We start from the raw sequence: 18,618 nt of genomic DNA, 5'->3' as shown, positions 1-18,618 counted from the left end.
TTGGGGAGGCGAGGGGAGCAGATCAGAGAGTGCTCGGCTTCCTACCCTGAGTACACTGTTTCCTTCCTGTCTATCCTTCCTCCAAGGCCATTCATTGGGCACCTTAGCATTTGGCCTACATCTTCCTTGTGCTGAGGCCTCTGAGGTAGGAACAGGGAATACAGCAGCTTTTAATGATTTATACATGTAGGAGCTTTTCTATTCTGAAATCCAAGTGCTGACAAGTTCCCCTGGGGATACCAGTCATTCTGATATTGGCCCTGCTGCTTCTATCAAGCTAAGACAAAGCAGCCTCCTCACAGAATCGTTTAAATTTCATAGAACTGTAGACAGATATTGGGGTATCTTCTAGCACCTGTTTAATGCACGTTATGAAATGCTGGGCCCCAAGTCCTTCCTCAGGTGCCATTGTAGTCAGAAGATGACATTCATACCTTTGGAGGCTGCAGGGCAAAGTATCACCTTGGTCTCCATGCTGACAGGTGACTATGCTACTTCACGGGCCAAGGAAAACCTGATTCCCAGTCCCCTCTACCAGTCTGGCTTTATGGGTAGTGAGGAAGAGGGCTTTTATGGGAATAGAAAACACTGTTGCAATATTAAAGTGAAATTGCTTTGTTGTATGTTGGGCAAATAAGTCTAGAATGTCTCTGGCAGAACAATTACTTCAGGATTTCTCCTCAGACTTTACAGCTTGTATTCTTGTACTTGGGAGCTAGGCGCCTGCAGCAATCCTCATCTGCCCTCCTCCTCAGAACCCAGTGAATAACATGAACATTTTCTTCACGGGTCACTGTAGAGTTCTACTTTTTATAGTTAGCATAACAGCCCCACAATGACCCATGAAGAAAATGTCCATGTTATCAGACTTGCTTCTGAGCATCCCTTGACCCAAATGCAGATGAGCAGGTGAGGGCATTAACTTTTACTCACTCTCATGAGGGTGACTATTTCATCCATATAAGGTCTGATGTGGCTCTTCACAAAGGATACCAGCATTCCCAGCTGCTGGAACAGAAACTGAAGTGGACAAGAGATTGGCAAGTTAGTACCAGGAAGGATGCAGAACTCCCAGGCTTACCAGAGAAAAGTAAGGACAACTGTTTCCACAGTACCCCGCCTACTGAAAATGTGCTCTATACAGACTTAAACCTGGGGTAGGGATGGATAGTGGCAGGGGTTTTACATACAAAGACAGCCAGTGACTGAACGGCAGGAGCTGAAGGTCAGACTAGCTGTTGTATTTACACTGCCTAGTCACCTACGAACTTTATGTCCTTCACTTAACCTTCCTGTGTTCTGACTCTTTAGTTAAAGTGCAAGTAACAGTGTAAGTGCCCTGGGAGGCCAGAGCCATTGTATCCTCCTGGAATAGGCCTTGTGAACCATCTGATGTAGGTGCTAGGAACCAAGCTCAGGACCTCTGGATGAGCAGGATGTGCTCTTAACCCCTGAGCTGTCTCTCCAGCCCTTCAAGTAGGTCTTTTTAAAAAAAATGTTTTATTTATTTTTTTTGGGGGGGGGATCTTATTGAGACAGGGTTTCCCTGTAACTCCAGCTGGCCTGGAACTTGTTATGTAGACCAGGCTGGCCTCAAATTCACAGAGATCTGCCTCCCTCTGCCTCCTGAGTGATGGGATTAAAGGCGTGTACCACCATGCCCAGCAGTATTTTACTTATTTTATGTGTATGAGTAGATACACTACATGTATGTAAGTGTATCTGAGTTGTGCAATGTCCATGGAGGTTAGAAGAGGGTGCTGGATCCCCTGGAACTTTAGTTATGGACGATTGTTAGCCGCCACATACAGGCTGGGAATTGAACCCGGGTCCTCTGCAAGAGCAGCCAGTGCTTTTTTTAAAAAATATTTTATTATTTTTATTTTGGGTGTATGAGTGTATTGCCTACATGTGTGTAAGAGCACCTGTGTTGTGCAGTGTCCTCAGAGGTCAGAAGATGTCGGATCCCCTGAACTGGAGTTATAGATAGTTGTTAGCAGCCATGTGGGTGCTGGGATTCAAACTTGGGTCCTTTGCAAGAACAGTCAGTGCTCTTAACCACTGAATCATCTCTCCAGTCCCCTCAATTAGGTCTTAATTAAATTGTCTAAAAGAAATTATGAGCCAAAACGGCCAGCAAATTGAAGGAAGGGCTGTTTAAGGTGGTATCCCGTTTTTTGTTGCTTGTAGGTTTTGAGACAGGGTCTTACTCTGTAGGCCAGGTTGGCCTCAAACTCATAACAAGCTTCTTGCCTCGGACTCCCAAGTATTAGGGTTTCAGGGGTGAGTCACCACACCCAGCAGGTGGTATCTTGTGAACTGTAAGAGGGTATACAAGGCACTAAATAAAGCTGGGAATAAGCAGGCCTCGGGTCAGTGACGTCCCAACAACTTTCCAAGTCAAGACATCTTCAAGGTATCATCTGCAACTCTGTTAAGATCTTCAGGTAATGTGACATGTGGAATTCAGCAGCTGACAGAATGAACTTCTTGCTTTCCTCACCTATGCTCACTTACTGTTCTGTTTCTCTCCAGTAACAAGGACAGAAAGAAACATATTTTTTACTCCTATTTACATTTTGAACTTGGACCAGTTGGGGATAAGTAAAATGGTGTTTTTTCAAATAGTAGCTGGGGTATGGTGGCACATGTCTATAATACCAGCACTCGGGAGGCTGAGGCAAGAGGATCCAAGACAGTCTGGGTTATGTAATGAGTTGAAGGCTAGCTGGGACTACTTAGCAAAACGCTATCTTGACAAACTAACAAACCAAAGAGTTCTGGACTTTTAGAATTCATTTAGAGTCTGGAATAACTTCTTAATGGACATCCATGGTTGCTAACAGGGTTAGCAACAGGTTGGCATGGGTTGACTCAGCAGAGCCATGCCACCTATCTCAGTCCCTCATTCATTGAATCACTGCTGGCAGGTTTATGAAATGGTCCCTATAAAAGTGCATGACAAAATTCAAGGGACAGGAGACTCTACATATAATGGCTCTTCAGCTAAATTTGTTATGTGAAACCTGAAAGAGGATGGAGAACTTAAGCCAGAGGAGAAACAAAGCACTGGGGTGGCAGGGGGTCAGGGAGAGGGAAAACCACCAGACAGAAAGAGGGAGCAAGTCTCCTGATCCCTGGTCAGCCCAAGCAGGGACGCTCGCTGGTGGCCTGAGGCCTGAGAAGTGGCCACGCAAGCCACAGAGGGCCACAACCTTGCACATAAGGGAAGGCTTACTTTTCTTTTCCTTAGATTCTTTCTTTCTTTTTCAGTCTTTTGAGACAGGGTCTCCCTGTACTCCCAGCTAGCCTGCAACTCACAGAGATCTACCTGCCCTGCTTCCCGAGTGCTGGGATTAAAGACATGCGCCACCATGCCTTCTCCCTTAGATTCTTTTATAAGTTTTTTCTTTGTTTAAAACTCTATTAATATTAAAAAAAGAATATATAGTTTTGGGCTGGTGTGATGGCTCAGCAGGTAAAGGCACCTGCAACCAAGTCTGATGACCTGAATTCTACCCACAGGACTCACATGGAGGAAGGAGAGAACCAATTCCTGCAAGCTGTCCTCTGAATGAACACACACACACACACACACACACACACACACACACACACACACACACGTAATTAAAAAACTGTTACTCAGCGTGGTGGCACAGCCTTTAGTTGAGGCAGAGGTAGGCAGAACTCTGAGATAGAGGCCAGCCTGGTCTACATAGTAAGTTCCAAGCCATTTGGGGTTAAAGGGAGACTCAGTCTCAAGAAACAAGCAACAAAAAAGGGCAAAAACATAAAAACAAAACAAATCCAAAAATAGCTCATTAAGAGTCCAAAACTTTAAAGGGCTACATTTTAAGAGAAACAGTGAGTTCCAAAATACAACACAAAACAAAAACCCTGCCTACTACTCTTAAATGGGCTAAACTACCTGGGTGGCCTGGGAAACTCTAAGCCAGACAATTAATTTCAAGTTGTCCCAGACCACTTGGCAGAACAAAAGCACATCTGCTCCTCTCTGGAGAGATGGAACTTGAGAGCAGATGTTGTAGTACTGCTTCAGAGAGGGCCTAAATGAAGATGGTATACGACCCCAGATTATAAGACATCCTAGGAAAGAGGCCAGTGCCAGCAAGGCTCTGAAGACAGTGAACAGCAGAACCAGCCCAACCACAGCTTTAAGGAAAGTGGCATCATCAGACAGAATGCATAAAAACTCTATTTAAATGCTTAAAGAATGAAAGTAGGACTAAAATACACAGATAAGGAACGAAATACTACCAAAACCACTGAACATATTTGAAAAAAACCTAGACCAACTTAAGGAATATAATGGCATTCAAGCTAAATAAATCAGAGGCTGCTTAACAAAAGGGGCACAGCCAAAGAATTAGTGAAAGTGAGGCACAGTGGTGCATGCCTGTAATTCCAGCAGTTAGAAGCTGAGGTAGGACGGCAGGTTTAAGGTCAGCCTGGGACACATGGTAAGTTTCTCCAGGCCAGCCTGGGATATATAGTGAGACCTTGGCTTGAAAAAAATTAATTAACAAACAAAAAAGAATGTGAATATCTAGAAAGCATATTTCAGAAACAGTTCAGGAACATGGACAAGAAAAAAAAGAGGTACAAAGGCAGTGAGATGCTCTCATGTGTCCACTCAGAATCCCACAGAAAAGAACGCAAGCATAAGAAGCAGCTGGGTATGCGGACACACCTGTCATCCCGGCACTTTGAAGGTAAAAGCAGGGGACTCGATAGTTCAAAGTCATCCTTGGTTACATGGCAAAATTGGTGCCAGCCTGAGCTCTATGAGATTCTGCCTCACAGAGTTGAAAACCGGACTGAGGAGACTGAGCAAAGTCCTTGCTATGTACACATGAGGATCTGAGTTTTATCCCCAGCACCCACAAAAAACCTGGGTGTTTGGCAACTGATTGCTGCTAGATGAGGAAGAGCTGATCTTCCTAAAACATGGAACTCTAGACAGGCTGACTAGACTCAGCAGATGGACTAGCACGGGGGAACGGCTGGGGACACTGATAACAGTGGACAGTAACAGGGATGACAGAGTATATAGGCTCCAGTTGGGGTGGGGGGCTATGGGAGGGTGCCATTTGGGATGCGGGTATAAAGATGAATAAGATTGTTTAGGATGTTCTATATGAAATACACACACAAAAAAATGGATAAATGAAAAAAAAAAAGTTGGGTGTGATGGCATGTACTTATAATTCCAGAGCTGGGGAGTTGGAGACAGGGAACCCCTGGGGCTCACTGGTCAGCAACACACCCTAATCAGTGAGCTCCAGGTCGCACCAAGGTAGGGGTCAGAGAGAGAGTTCAGCAGGTAAAAAAACACCTGCTGCCAAGCCTGATGACCTGAGTTCAATCCACAGAACCCACATGGTAGAAAGAAAGGAGTTCCAGGAGCTGTCATCCTCTGCAGAAGTTGTCCTCATCCCACAGCATGCATGTTGGACACACACACACACACACACAGAGCATTAAAAAAAAAAGAAAGAAAACAAGTAAAAAACCAGAGGTTAGCCTCTGACATTTAATTGCAGGCACATACACTGGTAGCCGCACACACATAAACCTGCATATAATCCCCTGTTCCCCCCAACCCCATACACATACAAAAGAGTATACAAGTCAAAATTTTAAGGTTGGAAAAAGATAAAGCTGTATCTATTTCTCATACTGAGACAAATTACAAAAAGCTCAAGATCTAAATGTAGAAACTAAAGTCAGTCATGTACCAGATGAAAAGCCAGGCAATGTAATATATGCAAAGCTTTCATTGCAGGAGTCCCTCCCCCTCCCTCAGGCTGGGACCAAACCTAGGGCCCTGTGCAAGCTCTCTACCACAGAATGAAATTACAAGCTCAAGTAACTTGGGACATAGCATTTTGGTTATACACACCTAATGTGATGCATTTTAAACAGTAACTGCAGAAAAGTCTTACACTGCATTTAGTGATCTTATTGTTGATTCTGCTATTGGTCACCTACTATTTACAGGTATATAAAATATACAGATGTATGTAGTCACCCCAGGAAATCATAACTCCTTAGAACTGGCTATGTCCAGGCTTAAGTGAAACATACTTGATGTGCTTAGAATCGGTCTGTACCCAGGACATGGAGCACGCTGAGTACATATCCCATTACTGAGCCACATCCCCAACCTAGAAGTTTGTCTTCTGGGACGTAAGAAAGGCAATCAAAGTCTACTGGGCTACACGAACAGCCAGGTCACCTGGGATGATTAGATTGTAGGAAAAAAAAAAAAAAAGTATCTACAAGCCCAGTGGTGGCTCACAATTGTAATCTCAGCATTCGGAAGGCTGAGGCAGAAAAGCATGGCTTTGAGTTTGAAGCCAGTGGGCTACATAGTGAGTTCTAGGCCAGACTGAGCTACAAGTGTGAAACCCTGTCTCAAACCAAACCAAACCAAACTAAACCAAACCAAACCAACCAAACCATTAAGAAATTATTATGGAGGGGCATAGTAGTGCATACCAAAGCAAAGCAAAGCAAAACAAAGCAAAGCAAATCAATACAAAGCAAACCAACCAAACACAACAAAAATCTCCCAGTGCCTGAAATGAAGAGAAGGTTACACAGACATGTATATTCACGTATTCACAGCAATGAGTAGAGATGGACTGGAGGCAGCAGTGTTGTCTGGATATTACCTTTGAAAGGCTGCCAGAGACTTAGAAATGGAAAAACTGAAAAATATGGGGAGAGAATCATGTATTAATTCCACCCTTCCTACATGACCTAGTCTTCAAATCAAATAAGTGGGGCAAAGTTCTTAGTGGATGATTTCTTTAAAATTAAAAAAACTTATTAGTGTGTGTGTGTGTGTGTGTGTTTGTAGACATGCCACGGCACATGTGTGGAGTCAAAGGACAACTTGGGGAGTTGGTGAGTTAGTTACTTCTCTTCATCCATCACATGGGGACTGGGGATTGAGCTCGAGGACTCAGCCTTGGTGGCACACACCCTTACCACTGGGCCATCTCACCAGCCCAGTGTGGATGATTTCTAGCTAATAAATCCGAAGGAATAACAGTATCAGAAAATTACTGCTTTCGGGTTGGGGATATAGCATGGTAGTAGGGTGCTTGTTAGCATACGTAAGCTCCTACATTCAATCCCCACCACTAGGAAGAGAGCAAAATAATTTTTCAGTGATGAATCAAACACATCAAGAAAGAAAGCAACAATGGCCACTGAGATGATTAGAGGGTTGATGGGTACTTTATAGTAGATACATCAGGAGCAAAGCACATGAGCCCACCAACTGTCCTTCACATCTGGAGCAGGAGAACATCTATAATACCTGCTCACTATATGTTTCTGGTTTTTGTTTTTCTTTTTTTGAGACAAGTCCCATGTAGCCCAGATTGGCTTTGAACTTGTAACACAGCAGAAGGGACTATGAACTCCAGATCCTCCTGCCTCTACCCAAAATTCTGTGTTTGCCACCGCATTCAACTTGCTTACTGAATACGGAAGCAGGAGGGAATTAGTATCACCTAATTAGTATTTCTTGTCAAAAGAACAGGATGTCAGTATACTTAGGCTTCTAAATTTCTCCTATTAAAGTTAGAACACTTTGAGGATCCAGTCAAGTCCAGAATGAGAAATTCTATAGGAGAAATGAGCTGGTTTCTTGTGCAAATATGCCATTAAAAAAAAAAAGTAGAGGGGGCTGGAGAGATGGCTCAGCAGTTAAGAACACTGACTGTTCTTGTAGAAGACCCAGGTTCAAATTCTAGCACCCACATGACAGCTAACAACTGTCCGTAACTCCAGTTCCAGGGGATCTGACAGCCACTTCTGACCTCTGCAGGCATTGCACAACATGAATGCACTTACATATATGCAGGCATAACCCTCATATACATAAAACAAAAATAATAAAAAAAACAAACAAAAAAACCTATTGTGGCTGGGCACAGTGGTGCACATGTTCAGGCGGCCAAGAAGAGAGGATCTTTTGAATCTAGGATTTTAATATTACCCTAGGCCACACAGTGAGACTCTGTCTCAAGAAATAAAAATCAAAAGACAAACTGTCGTGTGCTTCTATGGGGGAGGAATGTTTATTGGTGAAATAATATGATACCTGGAATTTGTGAGAAAACACTCCAGAAAAAAGCATGTATGTGTGAGGGTGACATATGAACTAAAAGGAAAAAAATGCTGATAGAGGATCTAATTTAACAAGTTTTCTACTTTTATTTATGATTGAAATAATTCCATTACAAAACATTTAAAAAAATTAAGGAGCCAGGCGTGGTAGCGTACGCCTGTAGTCCCAGCACTCGGGAGGCAGAAGTAGACGGATCTCTGAGTTTAAGGCCAGCCTGGACTACATAGTGAGTTCCAGGCCAGCTGGGGCTATAGGGAAACCCTGTTTTAAAAACAACAACAACAACAACAACAAAATTAAGGGTAATTAAGCACAGAACACAAAAGATAATAGAAAAATAAAAAGCTCAGGGCTAGAGAGATGGCGAGCACTGGCTGCTCTTGCAAAAGACCCGTTTGGTCCCCAGCACCCACATGGTGGCTAACAACCATCCATAACTCCAGTTCCAGGGGATTTGATGCCCTCTTCTGACCTCTGTAGGCAACGCATGACACAGGAACACTTACATACGTCAGGCAATACACTCACATACATAAAGTAAAATAAAAAAAAATAAATAAAATAAATTATAAAAAAGCAAAAAACTCAGCCAATTAAAAAAAAGAAAAGAAAGTAAAGTTGTAATGGCCCCAAATGGAGTCTGCCAAATTTTAACAGCCAAAGTAAATTCATTTTCTTCATTTTGTATAAAGCAGCCACTTTAAACTCCAAAAGCTAGAAAAACAGCCAGCTTCAAGGTCAGATTTGAACTTAGCTGCTTTCCCTTAGAAGAGTGCTTTCATTGAAGTAGCTGACCTTGAAAGGAAAGTGTCACCTCCCAGACACTGTAGCTATGCTTATAGCCTAGCCAAGAAGCCTAAATAACAATAATAATCAGAAAGTTCCTTACTGTCAAGGTTTCTATACATCTGTTAAGAAAAGGACTAACAAAAGTTTGTTCTGGCTTCTGTAGTTTGCTTATCTGCTAACTTAGGCATCCTGACCATATTCAGGACCACCTGGCATTACTCATGTGTGAAGAAATTCTTGTATTTGTGGTGTTTACCTTTATAAGCTAGTTTCACCCTTCCCTCCGGGCCTGAATCTGACTAAGGGACCACAGACAGCTATAGCCCTAATAAATTTGACCAATTAAAATCTGAATTGGGTCTGGTGGTCTTTTCCTGGTGGTTTCAAACTCTGTAACAAAGTAAGCAGATGGCCTATGTAGGACAAGAAGAAAGTACCACCTAAGATGGGGGGATATAAAGCCAAACACATCAGCAGTCACAATGAAAACAAGTAGACAATGGATACACTGATTAAAGGACAGATTTGAATGTGATCTCAGTGCTTTGGGAGGCTGAGGAAGGGGGATGGTGAGTTGGGGGCCAGCCTGGGCTTATATAGAGAGACCCTGTCCACTTCCCACCCCAAAAACCTCACCCCAGATTTTAAAGTTAGATAAGAAAGTTAATCTAGATACATTATATTTGTAAAAATAAACCAAAATATATCACAAGACAGAGAGCTCTTGGGGACCCCCAGACGTGCACTGATTAATGCATCTCTCAACTCTCGGCAGAGAAGCTTCCTTACACAGCAGATGGTGATCAACACAGAGACCCACAACTGGCCAACGTGCAGTAAATAGGAGGCTGCACACTGCTTATCCCTGAATAGGACACTGAAATCAAACTTCTGTCTCCCAAGGCTCAGGGATCATTATGGAGGAGAGGATGGAAAGACTCTAAGAGACAGAGGAGGTAGATGACCACAAAGAGAGTTTTCTAGATAGCCAGTCTGTTATTCATATGAACTCAAAGCAATGCTGACATCACGGACAAGTCCCATGCAAACTCAAGTCAGACAAAATCCCAGCAAAGAAGTGGGGAAATGGGTAAGAAACTCCAACCCTATCCAAGAAACTACTAGCAACCAATGGCTGCCAGGAAGGGGAGAGTCTGTCTTATTTAAGGGTGAAACTCAGGTTGACTAGGCTCCAGTGAATGAGCCCACACCGAAGGGCATTTGGGGACACAAACTTGACTCTATAGGCCTTTGTATGGAATTCACAAAATATAAACAAAAAATTTTAATTTTATTTATTATTTCTATTTTATGTGTATGCATGTATTGCCTGTGTGTAGGTTAGTGCACCTGTGTTGTGCAATGCCCGTGGAGGTCAGAAGAGTCTGTCAGATCCCCTGGGACTGGAGTTATGGACAGTTGTTAGCTGCCATGTGGGTGCTGGGATTTGAACCTGGGTCTTCTGCAAAAACAACCAGTGTTCTTAACCACTGAGCCATCTCTCCAGCCCCATAAATAAAAAATTTAAAAAACACACCAAAAACAGTTGAAAGCAAAAGGCCAGGAAAAGACGTGTACATCAGAGGAGTTGGTATATTATTAGGCAAAATAAATTTAAGGGTAGTGTTCAAGACAAAAAGGGTCATTGCATAATGATGAAAGATTCAATTTACTAGGAAGATAACCTTAAAAATACATGGGAGATGACTGGTGAGAACACAGAGACCAACTGTTGCACAGCTGTTCCTTTTGGACTGAAACTTTGCCTCCTGAGGGAGGGGGAGGCTCATGAAACACACAAGAAATGAGATGCAGGAAGTTCTGGAAACTTGGAAGATTCACAAGACCCTCCCCAAGATAAACAGCTGCTGAAGAGAGCAGAGCTATGTGCAGGTGGTGTAGGGCACATGACTGTGAGCCATGCTGCAGTGGGATTTTTGGTGATGCAATTACCTGAGAGAGTAGCCCTTGCTCCTTCCTGTAAGTAACCCCAATGAGCTCACTGGTTTACCAAGCTGAACTTGGATGGCCTCTTTTTATTAGTCTGTAATAACAGACTCTCTGAGGTGAATAAAAAGAGGCTCCTCAGAAAAAGTAATGCAACACTAGTAACACCCACACCATGAAAGGAAATTTGATCTCTGCTCTCTCTGTATTTGACAGACCTAGCAAACAAAAAATTAGCAATAGGACTGGGAGATAGCTCAGTGGGCAAAACTATTTGGCATGCGAGCACGAGGGCCAGAGTTTATATCCAGCACCCAGGTAAATGCTGGACAGCTGTGGTAGCCTGCCTGTAATCTACTGCTTGGGAAGCAGAAACTGGATCCGCAGAGAAGGCTGGTGAGCTGGACTAGTTCAGTCAGTTAGCTCTGGGTTCAAGAGACAGACCCTACCTCAATACAAAAAATGGGGAGTGGCTGAGCAAGACACCTGATGCCAATCGCTGTCTCCACACACATGCACACACGTGAATATGCACATGCACACATATGCACATACAACATGCACAAACATAAAAGAATACAAATGATCTAAACACAGAATGTTAACCAGTTCAGTCTAATCACATGTGTACAATCTCTGTAAAACATTAGCAAACACAAACATACAGGAAATCTGTTAAAATTACGAACCACTAGACCATTTAGGCAGCTTCAGCAAACATGAAAGGATGACAAACCCAGTGGAATTAACTTAGAAATCAATATCAAAAAGAGGTATTTAAAATCTTGTAAGTTTGCAAATAAAATACCCACGTCTGAATGACTCAAGGGTGAACGAATAAACCATAACAAACACAGAAAAGACTTACTGATGAACACTAACGAGGAGACATTATTCAGCGTGAGCAGTGAACTACCACATATTATAATATGGACCTCAGAAGAATTACGCTGAGAAAATAAGCTAGACACAAGGTCTGGGAATATAACTCAGTTGGTAAAGTGCTTGCCTAACACACATGAAGTCCTGGGTTCAACCCCCAGCACTGTATTAACTAGGCATGATGGCACATACTTAAAATTCTAGCACTCAAGAGGTGGAGGCAAGAGGATCAGAAGTTCAAGGTCATCTGGGCTACATGAGACCTTGTATCAAAAAAAAGCTAAGAGATAAAAGCAATATCAATTATATAAAATATCCAGAAAAGGGAAAGTTAAAGAGAGTTGATTGTTGGCTGTCTCAGAATAGAGTAGGGATGGAAAATGACTGCAAATAGGGTAGAAGGTTTCTGGCTGCAGTAATGGAAATTCTCTACAATTAGACTATTCATTATGTGCACACCTGAACATATTAAAAGGCAATGAATTTTGCATTTGAAAATGATGAATTTTATGGTGCCCAAATTTTATTTCAAAATTTTTCAGGGTATGTATATGTGTGCATGGTGTATGTGTGTGTTCACATGGGAGGCTGTACATGTGTGGGGAGTACATGTGCATGTATGTAGACATACACATGGAGATCAGAGGTTGACAGTGGGCATCTTCCTTGATTGCTCTCTTCCTTCTACACTGAGACACAGTCTCTCAATTGAACCCAGAGCTCCATGATTTGGCCTGTCTCTGCCTTGTAATCACTGAGATTAGAAGCAGGCTGCCAAACCCACCCAGCATTTACAGGGGTGCTAGAGATCTGAACTCTGGTCTTCACACTTGCATAGCAAGTACTTTACCTACTGAACCATCTCCTCCAACTCCTGTCTCAAAGTTAACATTCTGTGTAAGCGTGGTATATGCACATGTCTCACTGAACCTGGAACGTACTGTTTTTCTGCTGGGCTGTCTGGTCAGTGAGCCCCAGTGATCTGCCTTTCTCTCCATCTCCCACAGTACAGAGCTGGCATGAAGAGGCTACAGTCTGAATAGCCATGCCCAGCTCTTTATGTGGCTGCTGGGGATCTGAGCTTAAGTCTATATGCTTGTTCAGCAAGCACTCCTGCCATCGAGCCACCTTTCTAGCCCTCTCTAGCTTGAAGGTAAAAAAGATTAAATGCAGCTGTGGAAGGCAATACTTGGGAGTAAAATTAGAGCTCTAATGGGCTGCATTAAAAAAGAAGAAAGAGGGGCTGGAGAGCTGGCTCAGGAGCAAAGAGAACAAACTCTAGCAGAGTTCGCAGCGCCAACACTGGGCAGCGGACCACCACCTGTAACTCCAGCTCCAGGAGGTCTGATATGCTCTTCTGGCTCCCACAGATAGCTGTGCATACGTGCGCATATACTCACACACACACATACATGCATGCACACACATATATATAAATTAAAATTTTTTAAAATTATTTTTTATTTTTTGGCCTTTTTTTGAGACAGGGTCTCCCTGTAGCTCCAGCTGTTGTGGAACTCACTATGTAGACCAAGCTAACCTTGAACTCAGAGATCCATCTGCCTGCCTCTGCCTCCCAAGTGCTGGGATTAAAGGCGTGTGCCACCATGCCCAGCAAAAATTTTAAAAATTTTTTAAAAAGAAAAGTAACAATGGCCTAGTAGTCTAATACAGGACTGTTTCTTTTCCTTTTTTTCTTTTACAGGGTGGTCAAGGGCTCACTCTGCTAGCCTGCAAATTACTATGCAGCCCACACTGGCTTTGAACTCTTTGATCCTCCAGCCTCCTCTATGCTGGGATTACAGGTGTGCTTTATCATGCCTGATCTTTTAATATTATTTTTATTTTATTTTAGTTATTATTATTGTTGTGTGTATGTGTGATGTGTGGGGATGTACACATGAGATAGCAGGCATATAGAGGCCAACCTGGGCTACACAGAGAGTGAAAAGTCAGTCTGGACAATTTAATAACAGTCTCTCAAAATAGAGAGTATAGAAAGGGGTGAAGAATACAGCCAGAGGCAGAGTGCCTGCCTAGCACATGAGATGCCCTGAGTTCAATTAAAAAAAAAAAAAAGAAAAAAAAAATCGGTGATCAAAATCTAGTCATGAAGAAGCAAACTGAAATCTGAGCTGCAGTCCATTCCATAACTGGACTACACTACTGAGAGCAACAACACTGTGCCTCTTCCGAGGTTGTTCAGGTTTTAGCTGTGGGGATAAGCTAGGAAATCAGGCTGAGCCAACTACACACTTAGGTGCTGGAAGTTATGGGGAAGAGAGGCATTAGTTTTCAGCAGTAAGCAGAGCAGAGTGTCAGGATGCTGGGGTGCAGAGGGATCTGCACAGGTGTGCTATGGAGCAGAGGAACAGAGATGGAGGTTTTACTACTTACTTCCCGGATAGCTCCATCACAGACCCGGATGACATTAAGGAATGTGGGCATGACCTGGGGCAGGAACTGTACACACTTGAGCCCCAGGGATTTGAAGATGAAGGTGATGGCCTGGACCACCATGGTGTGATGGTGAGAGAGGGACTGATCTCGGAAGATCCGCATCAGGGCTACCATGGACACAGCTGGGTAGAACTCGTCCAAGGGCAGGTTTCCCATGTTGACTAGCATTTCACTGGTGCTGTAGTCAGCTAGGACAAGGCAACAAAGAAGTCCTAAGTATTCATGCCACGACTCTGACGTTAGGCAAAGCATGGTTAACAGCAAACAAAGCCCCCTTGACGGACATTAGCATTCATACCATTTTCCCTGCTATGTTCTGACACCACTGGGAATACAGAACACAGGGTCCATCAGGAACCGACAAATAGGCTCTTACCATCAGGAATGAAACCGATTTTGGCTTTTCTATTATCCAAACTGCTAAAGTCTAAAACAGTACATGATGAGTGAGTTTTCTTTAAATTGCTAGGTTTAACTTAACTTCTCAGCATTACAGTTCACAACTTTATAGCTAAAACCATCAAAAAAAAAAAAAAAATCACCCCTTCAAATGAAAGTAAAGGGAATTAAATTAGGCAAACATCTGTTCCACAGCTGCGTGGTCCCCCAGGGAATGCAGACAGGTCAGCAGGCATATGCTGACACTGAACAGCAAGGATCTCCAGGTCTCTGTCCCAGGAAAAGGAAAGGGCAAAGAGGCACCACAAAGCAGGGCAGGCAAGAGGCTGGCTGGTGCTGCTGAAGAAGAACCCACCCAGGAAGGACTTAAGGCAGTATGCTCTCGACCACGCTGAGGGGGACTCAACATGGTACACTTCTCTAACACGTAGAAGGAAGAAAAGATCAGAAGCAAAATGATCTCTCCTATCTAAGAGTCTGGGAACAAATCATTTCATTTTGGGAAAATAACATTCTGCTAGACCAGTGAGGATAGCCACTGATGAACCTTCACTTTTAGTGAGAAAAAAAAAAGGCCTGCTCAAGTGCACAGTGCACCAAGAACAGAAACTCTCTTACCCCACCTTCTTCTCCAAACTCTTAGGCTATTTGCAAAAGGCAGTAGGACTCTAGAGCCAGATCAGGTGGAAAAAGGGCTCAGGACTTCAGATTAGTGCTAGTTTTCCTATGTCCTGATTTCTCTCAAATAAAACAGAAAATAAGGGCTATGTTTCTCCTCCCTGAGTACCGGGGAATAAAAAAATCTCAGAGGCATTAACAAAGACCAAGGGACTAGCAGCAGTGACAGGGTGGTAACTCCTACCTCTCTTGTTGGCATCAGAGAGAGTACTGGCTTAGCCCATTAGTCCTTCTCAAAGAATCTGGACAGACATGAGAACTCTGGCTACACTGGGAACAGCATCCCTCCTGATATTTAGGAGGAAACTACAGGCTTTTCATCAGAAAGTTGCTGAGGGCTGGCATGGTGGTACACACCTTTAATCCCAACACTCAGGAGGCAGAGGCAGGTGGATCTCTGAGATTGAGGCCAGCCTGGTCTACACAGCAAATTCCAGGTCAGCTGGGGCTACAGGGAGACCCTGTCTCAAAAAACGCAAAAAATAAAAACAAAAACCCCCAAACAAAACAAAAAGTTGATAAGGCATTCAATATCCTATAATTTCAGTTCTCCGGCCCAACACTTTTCCATTCTATTGCCGGTAAGGGTTTTGGGAGTTCCAACTTGACAAGGAGCTCATGGTTCCAATTTACAGGAAATCTTGGGCCGGGCGTGGTGGCGCACGCCTTTAATCCCAGTACTCGGGAGGCAGAGGTAGGCGGATCTCTGTGAGTTCAAGGCCAGCCTGGTCTACATAGTGAGTTCCAGGACAGCTGGGGCTACTGGGAGACCCTGTCTCAAAAAAGACTGAAAAAAAAAAACAAAACCAAAAAAAACCCCCAACTTACAGGAATCTTGACTTGACTTGGATTCTGACAGGCTGACAGCAGAAGCATCCCGGGACTGGTCAATCATGCCAATGTTCACTTTGTGCTTGTAGGGATCCAGAGCCCCAAGGAGCCCTAACACACGGATAGCCTGGGTGAGACAAGAGACAGAAAAAAAACAGTGTTCACTGTTAACATCTGATCTCAGCAGCGTTCGTAGGAACGCCTCTCCTGTTTTCCGTATTCTTCACTTTATACCAAATGACCAGCTGGATGAGGACAGAGGACAAAAAGCCCAGTCCATGGCGCAGCATGTCAGTGCCATCACCGCCTCTGTCCAATCTCCTAGTAGTCTTTGTAGAGCAGATGCCCATGTTCTCTACCTCTCTCCTCGTGCCCTGGTTCTGTTCAGTCTTCAGAAAATTCAGTAGCACTTCAAGCAGGGTAGGGTACTTCCTGTAGGGCTCCACTACATAGCCAGTGCTGGCCACCAACTGCCCCAGGGTCCACAGTGCCACCTGAATGGATTAAACACCACAGTTCACTGAGCTGGTATGAGAAAAGCAAGCAGAGGTGGACTCAGTGTATCGAGATTGTCATGAAATGTCGGAGGTGATTAGAAGTTTCCAGTAAAATCACTAATCATGAACAGGAATCCTGAGAGTTAGGACACGAAAACACAGCTAATCAAGTATGAATATACAATTACTGGATCAAAAGATAAAGAAGAGAGCCAGTCATGGTGACTCATACCTGTGCTCTCAGCACTTGGGAAGCAGAAGCAGGAGGATTGCTTTGAGTTCAAGACCAGCTTGACCTATACAGTGAGTCCCAGGCCAGCCTGGGCTACAGAATGAGACTCTGACTCAAAAGAACAAACAAAACCCACAAAGAAAGAATATTCCCATTTTCTTAGAGGAAATGCAGTTCTTTCATATCCCAAATGACTAAAAGGAAATACAAAAGGAAATTAAAAATGTTCTTCATTTTAGATTAGTCATCTCATGCCCTCTGATGACTGGGAAGGGCAAGAGGAAGCTGTCTGCCTCCACAAGCAGGGTCCTGCCTGGCTTTCTCCCTCTAAGCACTGGGGTCTCATAGCCAGTCTGCAGTTTCTTCTGTACAGAGGAGACGGTGTTGCTCAGTCTGGATACTTGTGTCAAGTCACTCAGGATCAGGACAACAGCTAATTCTCATTTCAGGGTTTTCTCCTTTTATGTATTCAAGGATAAAGTCAAGCATTTACTGTGTGCCAAGATGTGTGTTTGGAGCACTGACTGGAGACACTGAGGTGAACAAAGATAAACAGGTCCCTTGTCCCCAGCCTGGGCAATCAAGAAGCACTGGCACTCACCTGCCTTTTGGCCAAGAGAGAGGAGTCCTGGAGCATGTCCATGATGATGATAAAAAGCTCATCTACCCACTTCCTCATCTCCAGGCCACTAACCTGCAAAATGGAAAGATGAGGTAGACAGGATGAGAAATTATGGCATTAAAGAGTATTTTGAGATGGGCATGGTGGCTCACACCTATAATCCCAGCACTCTGGAGGCTGGGGCAGGAGGATGGCCATGAATTCAAGAGATTCTGTCTCAAGAAAACCCCAAAAAGAAGCCAGGTGTGGCAGTACTTGCCTTTAATACCAGTGCTTGGGAGGCAGAGTTCAAGGTCAGCCTGGTCTGCATAGCAAGTTCCAGGCTAGCTAGGGCTACAGGGAGACCCTGTCTCAAGAAAAGACCGCCCCCCCCCAAAAAAGGCCTTTCTCCAGGGCAAATCGATTGTACCCTCCGCACCTTGACTCCCCCAGCCTCATTCACCCTCCCATCTCCCCCGCCCGTCTCTCCTCCTGGCCTGGGACCTGTCCCATTCCTTGTCTTGGTGCCCCAGGCACCGGGGGGAACCACCACTGCTTCCTGATCCTTTGCATCCAGACCAACCCAGTTCCTTCTGGGGTCCACAGGAGCCCTCTGGCCTGGCCCCACCCTCACCTCCCTCTGCTTCCCTGGGCTGCACAATCCGCCAGCCTCTTTCCTGGATGCCAGGGCTGACCTTTCTGCTTCCTGATCCTTTGCAACCAGACCAACTCAGTTCCTCAGTGCAGTCCCCAGGAGCCCTTGGGACCTCTTCCTGCACCCATCTCCCTTTGCATCTCTGGGTGGCACGGCCACCAGCTGCCCTAGATGAGCATCTTTCCTGGGCCCTGCTCCCAGGCCAGTCCAACCCCCAAATTCCTGAGGCCAAAATCTTTCCTGGAGGGATCCAGACCTTAGGAGAAAGCCTGAGAGTACCTGATCCTCATCTGACTTGGGCGCTTGTGGGAACTCCTGAAGACAAAAGCAATCTAGCCACTCCAATATGAGATCAAAAGACAGAACTGGAAGCTTAGAGGAACCAGCTTTTCATGCCCAAAAAGTAAACCACAAAGACACATGAAGTTTACAAAAAGAAGCAGACCTAAACTTGAAGGCTTGAGTCTCACACAAGAA

The 18,618-nt window shown here is 44.2% G+C and overlaps 1 protein-coding gene across 2 annotated transcripts in view; it reads right to left on the bottom strand.

The window, feature by feature from the left end:
- Nucleotides 1-18,618, bottom strand: part of Mtor (mechanistic target of rapamycin kinase) — a 141,518-nt gene that overhangs the window by 92,753 nt on the left and 30,147 nt on the right. For both annotated transcript variants that reach the window (XM_008831630.2, XM_029562740.1), the window contains exons 16-20: nt 17,487-17,579; nt 16,516-16,650; nt 16,154-16,283; nt 14,186-14,436; nt 934-1,020 (exon numbers count right to left, since the gene is read on the bottom strand). In XM_008831630.2, the coding sequence (XP_008829852.1) occupies nt 934-1,020; nt 14,186-14,436; nt 16,154-16,283; nt 16,516-16,650; nt 17,487-17,579 (696 nt within the window). The remainder of the gene's footprint in view (nt 1-933; nt 1,021-14,185; nt 14,437-16,153; nt 16,284-16,515; nt 16,651-17,486; nt 17,580-18,618) is intronic.

The sequence above is a fragment of the Nannospalax galili genome, unplaced genomic scaffold (assembly GCF_000622305.1).
Source record: "Nannospalax galili isolate Female #2095 unplaced genomic scaffold, S.galili_v1.0 scaffold870, whole genome shotgun sequence".
Lineage (NCBI taxonomy): Eukaryota > Metazoa > Chordata > Mammalia > Rodentia > Spalacidae > Nannospalax > Nannospalax galili.
Note: the sequence above shows the minus strand (reverse complement) of the source record. Positions and strands in the feature narration are given on the sequence as shown.